General features: G+C 44.9%; 1 protein-coding gene across 1 annotated transcript in view; it reads right to left on the bottom strand.

The window, feature by feature from the left end:
• Positions 1 to 766: 766 nt before the first annotated feature.
• The window catches only part of IL20RB (interleukin 20 receptor subunit beta), a 31,603-nt gene continuing 20,349 nt past the window's right edge, over positions 767 to 12,020 (bottom strand). The window contains exons 5-7 of the mRNA XM_037139280.2: positions 11,563 to 11,713; positions 8,571 to 8,713; positions 767 to 2,413 (exon numbers count right to left, since the gene is read on the bottom strand). Coding sequence (XP_036995175.2) covers positions 2,330 to 2,413; positions 8,571 to 8,713; positions 11,563 to 11,713 — 378 coding nt within the window. The 3' untranslated portion in view covers positions 767 to 2,329. The remainder of the gene's footprint in view (positions 2,414 to 8,570; positions 8,714 to 11,562; positions 11,714 to 12,020) is intronic.

Consider the following 12,020-nt stretch of genomic DNA (forward strand, 5'->3'; position numbering starts at 1 on the left):
TCTGATTGGTGCATTTGCATTTACCAGTATTCTTCATTGATACAGTGAGTCAATAAGCCCAACACTATTGAATAATAAGACTAAGTAGAAATGCATTCTATTCACCTTTTTTGAGAATTCTTTGGATTAGCATTTGCTCTTTTTGTGCATCTTTGTGGTCATGACTTTCCAAATTTATTGTGTCAATTGAAGTCAGCCAAGATTCTCTTTTGGGGGATTTTGTTCATTGGACCCTGGCAGTTGTTCCCTGAAAGCAAGACTGAGAAAGCTTGGCTTGATCCTTGGGTCAGGCATCCTCTACTGGGTTGAGCAATAGCAAGGAGTGCAGGACATAGATAGTCTTCATTGTTGTCCTGTTGTAGTTATTAATTGCGCTGCCCCTTTTTACTGTTAAAGTGTCCCAGAGGGGAGGAAAGAAGGCCTGGAGTGTCAGAACATAGCTCCAGGAGAGAAGAGGACGTCACCAGCTACAGAGGAGGCACCCTTCTCCTGTGGGGACTCTTGTAATGTCTGGTGTATATTTGGGCCTTAGTGAACGCATGTTGGGGACATGTGAAAACAACAGAATAACCAAGAGCACTTTCTGTATACCTCTGTATGTCAGCAAGAAGGAATGGGCACTAACTGTGAAAGAGACTCAAGCAGAGGGAAGTCATGGGTCATTTCTGGGTTCTGGGCTTAGGTGACAGAAGGGCAGTGGCCAGGTGGAGGGGCTGGGAAGGGGGTAGAAGGAAAGGGATGCTACGTGTAGTGATACAGTCTTTATTTTTGCAAACTGAAAGTATGTCTACAGTTTAAGCCAAATATAAAATTAACAAATACTCTTCATGTAAGAGTCAAATACAGAAGCATATAAAATGGTACAGAAGGAAAAGATCTTCGGTGATCTCATCTTCCTAGAGAGAGCCCATCCTTTGACTAGTTGAAACCCCACCAGGTGGAGAGAGGGTTGTAGGCCTCTGTCTTGTAAGAGGAAACACCTGACTGAGGCGGTTAGCTAGTCTCCACCGCAGAGCTGGCTGTAAGGGGACCAGGAAGGTGGCATGGAGACAAACCAGCTCCGAGGCTCCAGAGCTGGGAGGGGTGGGAGCTAAGGGAGGCACAGGTTCTGCCCACCTATGCCTTCATCCCTCAAAAAATTTCCTCTCTCTGTTCCTCCTCTGACCCTCTTTTCCTCTTCTAGTGGAGGATAGGAGCTGGAGGAGGCTTCCAGAGGTAGGCAATGGGGCTAGGGACACCATGAGTGACCTATTTTAAGGAAAAGAGGTCCCCAAAGGGATTTCCTGTGAAGCAAGACCTCCAGGAAGACCCAGGAGTACCCTGACCAGGCGAGGCTTTGGCCAGCTGCCTCGGTCAGCGTTCTCATGTGGTCAGAGGCTGCCCCTTATTCTTCCCATGCCCATCCCTGACCTAGAGTTGCCCCACACCTTCTGACCAAAGGTTGTCTTCAGGGCCCTCTGTGGACTCAAGGTTTTTGATGTAACTAGAACCCTAAACACCACTTATTTTGGAAGAAATGATCCCCAAAGATTATCCAGGGTGACCCCTTTTTTATTTTTAATTCTAAAAGGAACACAGCAAATATCACACTTATGACATCCCTCTGCGTGGCTATCTCATCATCCACAGTCACTGTAGCTGCTGTCTTCAATGTCACACACTATTTACCCTTTATAGTGTTTTGTGTCCCCACAGCTTTCTTGCACATCCCAGTTTCAGTGGGGCTGTGGCCTCCCTCTCAGTCACTGTGGAGCAGACTGAGCCCTTCACCTCTGCACAGGCATTTGGCCTAAAGTGAAATCAACACCACCGCACCCATCCTTCCTTTCCTTTTCAAGGCTTCCTCCAGGAAAGAGGGATCTCCAAGCCAGCTGTGTACAGAGTCTCTGATCATTCCTGTTATACTTTTACATACTGCTCTTCAGAAAAGCTGAACCAATCGCATGGTACAGTGCCACCAAGTTCCCTACAGCTTTGCCAGTGCTGGAGATACATACATATATGGTGTAACAGTTAATCCACCCATTTTATAGATGAGAAAACTGAGAGCCAGAGAGACGAAGTCCCTTTCCCTCGGGTTATTCAGCTAGTGGATGGCAAATAGTTCCAGTTCTACGGGCGCGTATCCGGCCCCCACTCGGGGCTTTGTCTGCCAGACCGCTCTGCCTCTGACAGTTGCTTCTAGAAATGGACGGAGAAGGCTCTTCTGACTTCTTCTGTCCTTGAAGAAAAACAGAAGCACGGCCTTTCCCCATCACAGCGCCTGTGTCGCACAGACCGGGCTGCTCAGCTTCACCGGGCCCACTGGATCCAGGTCCTGAAGAGTTCCTCAGGGGGGCAGCGCGCTCGTGGCGCAGGCTTCCACCTCCTCCCTTCTGCAGCTGATTAACTTCTGGGGCGAAGAGGTGATTTTCTGAAAAATAATTTCCATGAATATTTATTAGATGAATAGTAGTACCAAAGTAGTAGCTATTGCAGAGGCTATTGCAGAAATCCCAATTATGTGATTAATCAACTTTCAAGCAACACAAAAGCTCCAAAACAATCCTAACTCCTAGACCAGGGGCTTCCTACGTTTACTGAGACGTCTCCCAGTTCACTGAGCAGCAAGTCCGTTGGGGCTCTGCTTTATCACTCTCTGTCTGGGATTCTGCCGCACAAATGCCCAGATGTAATTCTGGTCAAAAAAACAAATGTTTTTCTAGCAGAGCTCTGAAAATAACAACCTGTCTGAGATGCTCTACATATCACACCTAGCAGGGCACCCAGTCCAGAGATGGTGCCCCTGAAACACAAGTCCCTTCCTGACTCATACTTCCTGTTCCTGCCATCGTCTCCCAGGGGTCCCATTACATAGTGATAACTGGCTGTAGACATGCAGGTGCCAACTTTTCAGAGGGACCCTCCCCGCAACCGTTGCTTGCCTGCTCATATCCACCAAATTCACTAGGTTCTTCTGCAGTTATCTCCCTGGCCCTCCCCTTTGTCATCCCAGAGTGGCACATGAACACAGATAAATAGGCACAATGATTTCCTCCACCTCAGTCCCCAAGAGACATCAGCTTCATAAAGTCAGTTACCTTTGATCATAGTTTGTAAAGGGGCAGCTTCCGGGGACCGCTCTCTTAGTGTCCTTGGCAGGTCACAGGAGAGGACAATGTACAAGCAGGGCTCACTGAGTATGGTGTCTCTGTGGGACCCACCACCCATTCACTGCTGCTGGTCCAGTAGACTCTCAGGACACTGGCTACCTAACTTGACAGTGGTTAGACTTGATCATGTTTTAAATTCTGGAGCAGCTTTGTCCAATAGAAATATAACACAATTTAAAATTCTCTCGTAGCACATTTTAAAAAGTAAAAAGAAACAGGTAAAATTAAATTGAATAATGTATTTTATTTAAAATAAATATTATTTCAACATGTAATTAACACAAAAAATTTTAATGAAATATTACATATTTTTCTTTTGAACTGGCTCTCCAAAATCCATTGTGCATTTTACGTTTATAGCACATATTAGTGGGGACGAGCCACATTGCAAGTGCTTAACAGGCACATTCAGCAAGTGGCTACTATATTGGAGAGTATAGTTCTAGAACCTTAAAGTAAAATTGTATAACCTCAGAATTTCAGAAGGTGCAAAACTATTGTCCCACAGGTTAGAGTAAACTTTCAAGTAAGGTTCAGCTCATAAATATTTTTTTAGTTTGAATTAGCTTTCAATATTTAAAAATCAGGAGATTTCTCATGAAAGTCTGGATTTTGCTTGTTTGTTTGTTTATCATTGAATATTTAAATATCTTGTATCGCTGGCTCACATACATTCCCTCTTGGCAACTGAGAAGCAGCTGCCTTCTTTAGCTGGAATATATTTGCCATGGTCCCCACCATCCAGCCCTACTGAATCACACATTAATTGCACTGCACACTCTTTCCTTTCCCTCCCTTCCTCCTTCCCTCCCTCCCTTCCTTTCACTTTTTCTTTCAACCTACATGGGCCCCGGAGGCATCTGATCTGAGAAACGCCATTTTCTACAAAGCACACACAGTCATGCTTGGGATGGTCCATTGAAGAATGACTGACTTGGAGCCATCTCATGCCGGCTACTCACATTGCAGGGGAAGAGGACAGCAGGAAGAGACAGAGTAAAGCGAGTCATGGAAAGGAAAGGACGACCCTTTAGCCCAAGGCCTCCACACCCATGAAGCAATTATGGATGAAAGACAAGGAAAAGAAATTATATTTTAAAATAAGGAATATATACTGAGAAGTGTTCATATAATTTTCCTTGCATATGTATTTCTGCTTTAGAATGTTATTTGGTGATATCAACTTGAATGCAAAGACATTTTTGTATTGCTGCTCTATTACAGTTGTCCCAATGTTCCCCCACTGCCCTCCCATTGCCCAACCCCCACCCTGCACTCCCAGTCAGTCCCCACTTTGTTATCATTGTCCTTGGGTCATTTACACCTGTTTGATTAGCCCCTTCTTCTTCTTTCCCTCGTTGTGCTCTTCCCCCCTCCCCTCTGGTCGATGTCAGTCTGTTGCTTGTTTCCATTCCTCTAGTTGTATTTTGTTCATTTGTTTTATTCGTTAGGTTCCTCATTTAAGTGAAATCATGGTATTTGTCCTTCACTGCCTGGTTTACTTCACTTAGCACAATACTCTCCAGTTCCATCCATGCTGTCATGAAGGGTAGGAGCTCCTTCTCTCTTTCTGCTGCATAGTATTACATTGTGTAAATGTACCATGTTTTTTTAATCTATTTACTTACTGATGGGCACTTAGGCTGTTTCCAGCACTTGGCTATTGTAAATAATGCTGCTGTGAACATTGGGGTGCATAGGTTTTTTCGCATTGGTGTTTCAGGGTTCTCAGGGTATAATCCCAGCAGTGGAATTGCTGGGTCAAAAAGCAGTTCCATTTTTAGTTCCATATTGTTTTCCACAGTAGCTGCACCAGTCTGCATTCCCACCAACAGTGCACTAGGGTTCCCTTTTCTCCTTATTCTTGCCAGCACTTGTTTTTATTGATTTGTTAATGATGGCCATTGTGACCAGTGTGAGGTGGTATCTCATTGTTGTTTTAATTTACATCTCTCTTATGACTAGTGATGACTTGAGCATCTTTTTAACCTGTCTGTGGGCCCTCTGTATGTCTTGCTTGAAGAAGATTCTGTTCAGGTCTTTTGCCCATTTTTTCATTGGGTTATTTGTCTTCCTGGTGTTGAGTCTTATGAGTTCTTTATATACAGGGTCCATCGCAAACAATGCCCCTTTTTTATTATAAAATATTTTATTACAAAATCATAAGCATGTAATTCTGTAACATAACGATATCACACTCAAGCACAACATATAGCATTTTAGGTAAAATATTCAAATTACCTAAATTTGAACTATAACTATAAATTATTACAGCCATTATATTACCCTACCAACCATACTCAAGCAGGCATTACTTCTGCCAGACCCGATATTTTGAAGATCAAACCCTGTCCAAGGTATGATTGGCAAATATATTTTCCCATAAGATCCATTCCCTTTTCATTTTGATGATGTTTTCTTTAGTGGTACAGAAGCTTTTTAATTTGATGTAGTCTCATTTATTTAGTATATTTTTAGAATTTATTTATTTTTGGACAGAGGGGAAGGAAGGGAAGAGAGGGAAAGAAATATCAAGGTGTGGTTTCCTCTTGAGCACCCCCTACTGGGGACCTGTCCCACAACCCAGGCGTGTACCCTGACTGGGAATCAAACTGGCGACCCTTTTGTCTTCAGGCTGACACTGAATCCACTGAGCCACACTAGCCAGGGCTAGTCTTTTCTTTATTTCCCTTGCCCTAAAGGATATACTGGTGAAAATTTCTGAAGTTTTACTGCCTATGTTTTCCTCTAGGACTTTCATGGTGTCATGGCTTATGTGTTAAGTCTTTTATACATTTTGAGTTTATTCTAGTGTAAGGTGTAAGTTGGTGGTCTAGCTTCATTTTTTTTACATGTACCAGTCCAGTTCTTCCAATACCACTTATTGAATAGGTTATTTTTACTTCATTTTATGCTCTTGCTAAATGCAAAGACATTCTTAATGGTATATTTTAGAGGACAACCATCATCAACTATAAAATTATAGATGTAGACATGATATATTTAATTCAAACAGATAAATTAAACACTTACAAACTCAATAGGGCTTTTAAAAGAGTTGTCGAGGATTTCCACTTGGTCATTTTCTATGCTTTAATTGGAAAGATGTGTGGATTTTGCAAAGATGGTTGGAAGTTGCTTTTTAATAGTTCAGAAGATTACTTATAACTATGCAGATGTGAAGTGCAGCTACACTATACTAAAGTCAAGTCTGAGGGAGGGAGAGAAGGCGGTGGTGATAGACCACTCCAGAATCTATTGGGATTTAATGGACACTAGAGATCTATCTACTCACACAGCACCGTGGGAAGTGCATATACTCAGAAAAAATTTCCACTTAAAAAACCGAGGGAGAAACAGCACTGGCCAGTATGGCCCAGTTGGCTGGAGCATTATCCCGTAGACCAAAAGGTCGCAGGTTTAATTCCCAATTAAGGCACATACCTTGGTTGCGGGCTCTATCCCCGTTGAGATGCGTACAAAAAGGCCGTTTCTCTCACTATCTCTATCCCTATCTTTCTCTCTCCCTGCCTCTCTCTCCAGAAGCAAGCAACCAAAAGTTGACACTTGGAAAGAGGGAATGTCACTAGGTGAGTTTCCCAGTGTTTGCAGTTCCTTGTCTGAGGGCGGGTCTCTCTTGGTACCATGAATAATGACAGTTTTACTGGCTTGAAGAATCAGAAAACAAATATTGGGTGAAACACAAAAGTTAGAAAATGACAGGACCAAAGTTAAGTGTTAATGGACTAAACATTCCAATTAAATGACAGAGATCGTTGGAATGAATTCATCTTTTTAAAAGGCTAACTATATGCTGCTATAAGAGACACACTTTAAATATGAGGACACAGATAAGTTTAAAGAGGCCCAATTACTCAGGAAGATGTATCAATTACAAATATGTATACTCCTAGAACAGAGCTTCAAAATACATGAAGGAAAAACTGACATAAAAGGAGAAACAGACACACCCACACTCACACTGAAAATCTTGCCGTCTCTCTCAATAACTAATAGAACTATACAAAACATATGAACAGTATTATCCAACATTTGACCCAATGGACATTTATAAAACACGACCCCAACGACTGCAGAATACACATCTTTTTCTGCTTCAGTATCTTTGAGCCCCTGGAGTCACTGCGGAAGGGAATGAGGCCTGCCCTGTCTCCTGTGTCTCATACACCACATGGCCTTCGTGTTTAGCCGTGAACCATTTAGTAAACCATTCGGAGTGCACTGGTGGAGCGGGGGACTGATGAACAGCACGTTGGTAAGCATTATGAAAAGGGGGAAATGAAAGGAGTCGATGCTGTGTATGCAAAGCCCTAGAATAGTGCCTGGTGCTAGTCCCTGCACTAGTCTCACCTAAGGTCGTGACTACCTGGAAGTACTGGAGAGAAAAGAACAGGCTTAGGGTGGCAAGGTAAAGCGGTGTCCTGAAGACTGGATTAGGGAGAATCCTTCCTCCGGTGTAGGAAGAGTATGGCCCTTGCTATCAGGGCCATGCAGTTGTCACAAGAGTGACACCTTCCACAGTGATTCCAGGCCGATGTAGGACTGCAGGAATGCTTGCAGGCAGTTCCAGCTCTCCTTGCTTCTGGGAAGCCGACTGCTAACTCCCTCCTCACAGGAGACAGCTGAGAGAAATCTCTGAAGTTCGTCTTTGTTTGTCGTTTTGTTTTGTTTTTGTGCTGCTTTGCGTGTTGAGGTCTGGGGGGAGGGGCATGGGAGGCAGCCAGATGGAATGCGGGGACTGCGCTGGAGGCCTGCTTGTGCTTCTCCCTGACCCTGGCATGGGCACACAGGACCTGCCCCCACCGGAGAGCTTCAGACCTGTGGACCAGTGTCCTCAGGAGTATGGTAAGAATCCCACACTTGCAAGGGACTGAGAAAACAGATGGGGACTCTAACTTTTGGCAGTTACTAGGCAGGTCCAGATTGTTCCCAGCCCCCAGCCAAAGGCAAAGCACAGTCTATGTTCCCATATTCATACCCATGTACTTCACCCTGAGAGCCAATGAGGTTCTTGGCAGGAGAACTGAGTAAGTTGTGTCAGAACAAGTTACTGGATGCAGCTGCTGTTATAATCATGGGAAGGGGCCAAGAACACTCAGCAGGCCGGTCTGGAAGGGTGAGACTGGGTGTGACTCTGAACTGCCAAGCACCAAGGCTGAGCGACACACCCACTCTCTTGGCCCTGCCAGGTCCTGGGGGCAAGCAGCAGCGGTCTGGCCGAGGAAGGTCCCCACTCCCTGGAGAAGGGAGGCCTCTCCCAGCCCCTCTAATTAGAAGCGAAGTCCTGTACATGTCCTTCTGCCCTCCTTGTGAACCAGGAAACTGTGCCCAGGCCCAACCAGAGCCCAAACTACATCTGGTCAGCATCACGCTGAAAGGAAAACGGGACACTCTTACCAAGGTGTCGGGCAGCACCACCGCCGGGCAGCAGGAGTACCGGAGCAGCTGGCCCATCTTCCAGACGGACAGCAGCACGACCACAAGGATCAGCACGAAGCCAGCAAACGCAGTCAGGGCCAGCACCAGGGGGGGGGTCTCTTCTGCAAATGAAAAGATAAGAACAGGCTTAGGAGACACAGTGAAGATGAAATCTCCAATCCGGGGCCATCCTCACTTTCCTGGAGTTGGTTCTGTGCGTGGGCAAGATAGCAGATACCAACATCCTGAGATCTGATGTATGCCCTAGTGACTAAAATTACCACCATTAAAACCATCTTTCTAGAATCCAAATTAAGGCTTGGTTTCCAGAAAGCCCCAGGGAAGATTAAAATCTCTTTTTTGGGGAAAGGGGAGGAGCATCAACTGTTAAGCCCCCAGCCATTTTGAGCCTGGGGCCGCTGCCAGAAGGAGGGCAGAGTGCCAGGCCCCCAGCAGGATGGCGGGGGGGGGGGGGGGGGGCTGCCAAAAAAGAATAGCAAGGACTGGAACTGGGCGGTAACTGAAACAAAGTGTGTTTCACAATTTGCTTCTGGCCCAGTTTCATCTTATGGAAGAAAATACTAAGTCCAGAAAACAGTCACATAATAACTATCATTTATCAAGCCCCTACTATAGTTAAGTAACTTATTCCGAGTCACACACATTGGGCTGGTGCCCAAGCCTACGGTCATTTTACTCAGTAAATGGATCAGAAAATACCATGTGGGAGCATCTGGAGATGCAGAAGGGGGTGGGTTATTTTTCCATCTTGTAACCTCACGCAACTTCGTTAGGCCCTGTAGACTGCATGGCTCCCCCGCAGTGTGACAGGCGGCACAGCCAGTGAGGCTGCAAAAAGGTGGCCTCACACATGGGCCTGGGGGCACTGCACTGTGCTTCAGTGCTTTGGGGAAACCTTTTGGCAGTACACATCAAGAGATACACAAATAAATGTTCACACCCTTTCATCTACTTTGGTGAGTAGATTCCAAAAAAAATAAGTAATTCCAAGGAAGGAAACAACGGTTGCGTAAAGCAGCTCAGCTGCACCTGCTCCCCTCAGCCTCATAACCAGTCTCGTCTCTGCCCAAAGGCACACACCGGCACCTCCCCCGCCTCCTGCCGTGCTGCGTATTTTCACCACAGCACGTACCAACAAGGGAAGCTGCCTCATTCGTTTACTTGTCTGTAGCCTGTCTCTTCAACTAGAAGGTAAGCTCCCCGAGAACAGGGACATCCCTGCTGTATCCCAGGGACTCAACCAGCATGTGGCCCATAGTCAATGCTCCATAAATATTCATTCAATGAATCGGTCAATCAATCAATGACCATCATCTTCAAAAGCACATGGAAATGACCTGAAGCATGAAGATGACCTAAATACCCCCAAATAGAAGATGACTTAATTTATTATGGGACATCAGCACAGGTTAATAATTCAGCTATTAAAATGGGCACTAGGATATATACAAGCCTGTTCACTACAGCATGGTTTACAGTAACAAAGACTGGAAAGCACAAAATATGCCCATTAATTACATATATTTCGGCACATACATGCATTGGCTCATTGTGCATCTTCTCTCCAGATGAGGTAGGTCCGTGTGTGCTGACATGGAAGATGTTTACAATATACCACTGAGTGAAGACAATGAACAAACGGAACAGTAGGCAAAGTGCAGGCCCATTTGTGCCTCTGAGTATTGGTATCACATAGTAACCAGCAGGTTAAATGCCAAACTTGCCAAAATAAACCTCCTCAGTGGAAAATGTGTACCTCTTACTTTATATCCTTCTGTGTTTGAATTTTTGAACAAGCTCGACTTATCCAGTCTCAAACGGTAGTTACAAAGTGGCCATCAGAAAATCTGCGTGGGAAATGTGATGGATATCTGTGGAAAAGCAGGCACAAAGCATATGTGCAATCCACCTGCCACGTGTGTCTACACGTGGGCAATGATGGCAGGATGACACCCCTTTGGAGAGCAGTTGGGGGCAGCAGTCAGACTTCAGATGTGCTTGCTTCTGACAAAGCAACTCCACCTCCAGGAATATATCCTTCAAGTATAATAGCAAAACGGTCTATGTGCACAGTAACTAATTAAAGCATTGCCTGCAGTAGCAAAATATGGGGGGGAGCACTAAATGTCCATCAATAGGAAGCTAGTTAAATCAGTCATATATACACAAAGGGGAATACTATGTAGACATAAAGAAAGATGAGGAAGTTCTGTATAGATATGGGAAAATCTATGAGATACATAAAGTGGAAAAGATAAGATTCAGACTAGTGCAGAGTCTGCTGCCATTTGTGCTGAAAAAGAAAGAACAGAGAGCTTCCATGTGTAGCTTATATGTTTTGAAACTTATTAATGTACTAAATATTCAAAATAATAATTATTTTGTTAAAGGCTAGAAAGTATATACAAAAATGTCCCTAGTGGTGTTTGAGTGGCAGAATCAGGAGATGTGGGGTTTTGTTTTGTATTTTTAGCAAGGGTTTTTAAACATTGTGGAGTTTTAGACCTTAAAAAATTTCAAGGGAAAAAAATTAAGTCAAACAAGAATCTATAGATTTCTCATAGTTCTCTCCTAGCTGAAAGCAGCTGTGATATACGATGGGCTGCCTCCTCACAGGGTCTGACTCTCAAGCTCCTGGCTGCTTTCCCTGCAACTCCCCACGACTCACCTGCTAAGCCAACCTTGCAATATCTGGCCTTCAGGGACCTTTCAGGGGAAAGTGTTCCAGACAGCTGCTCAAGTGACCCCACCCAGCCCCAGGGTGGACTCTCCCCTATAATCCTGGAGGGAAGCACACTGTCACCACAGGAATCCATCCAGACCCAGGAAGCAGGTCAGTGAGACTAGGGGAGACTGAGAACCAAAGAAACCCAGCAGCAGACAGCTGAGCATCCTTCAGGAGGTACTGTCCTCTGTGCAGGGCTCCAGAGAAAAGATAGGTCGTCCTTACCTTGCACCTTGATGCATTCTGCCTGGCTGAAGGCACTGTGCCTCCCGATGGCCTTCACAAATGTCTGGGCCTTCACACAGTACACAGCCCCGGGCTCCATGGTTTCCAGGTGAACTGGAACGCCCCTGCTCCTCACTGTTTTGACATGTTCCTTTAGGAGAGCAGAAAACAGTTACACACTGAGGGAAACGAGACAGGAAAGGGAGAGATGAGCCAGGGAAGAAAAGCTGCAGATATTTCCTTTCCAGGCTGCATACAAAATATTCCTTCTCATGCATTCATTCATTCATATGTGTTTATTATGCACCTACTATGTGTCAAGCACCGTTGTAGGCACTGCTCTCATGGAACTTATATGGGAGAAGACAGACAGTATATAATATCAGGTGGGGGTAAGAAAAATGAAGCAGAGCAAGAAGGCAGAGTAATGAGGATGCACTAAACAGAATGGCTGGGGA

This window comes from Artibeus jamaicensis, unplaced genomic scaffold (assembly GCF_021234435.1).
Source record: "Artibeus jamaicensis isolate MK-2021 breed Jamaican fruit bat unplaced genomic scaffold, CSHL_Jam_final contig_519, whole genome shotgun sequence".
NCBI classification, from domain to species: Eukaryota; Metazoa; Chordata; class Mammalia; order Chiroptera; family Phyllostomidae; genus Artibeus; species Artibeus jamaicensis.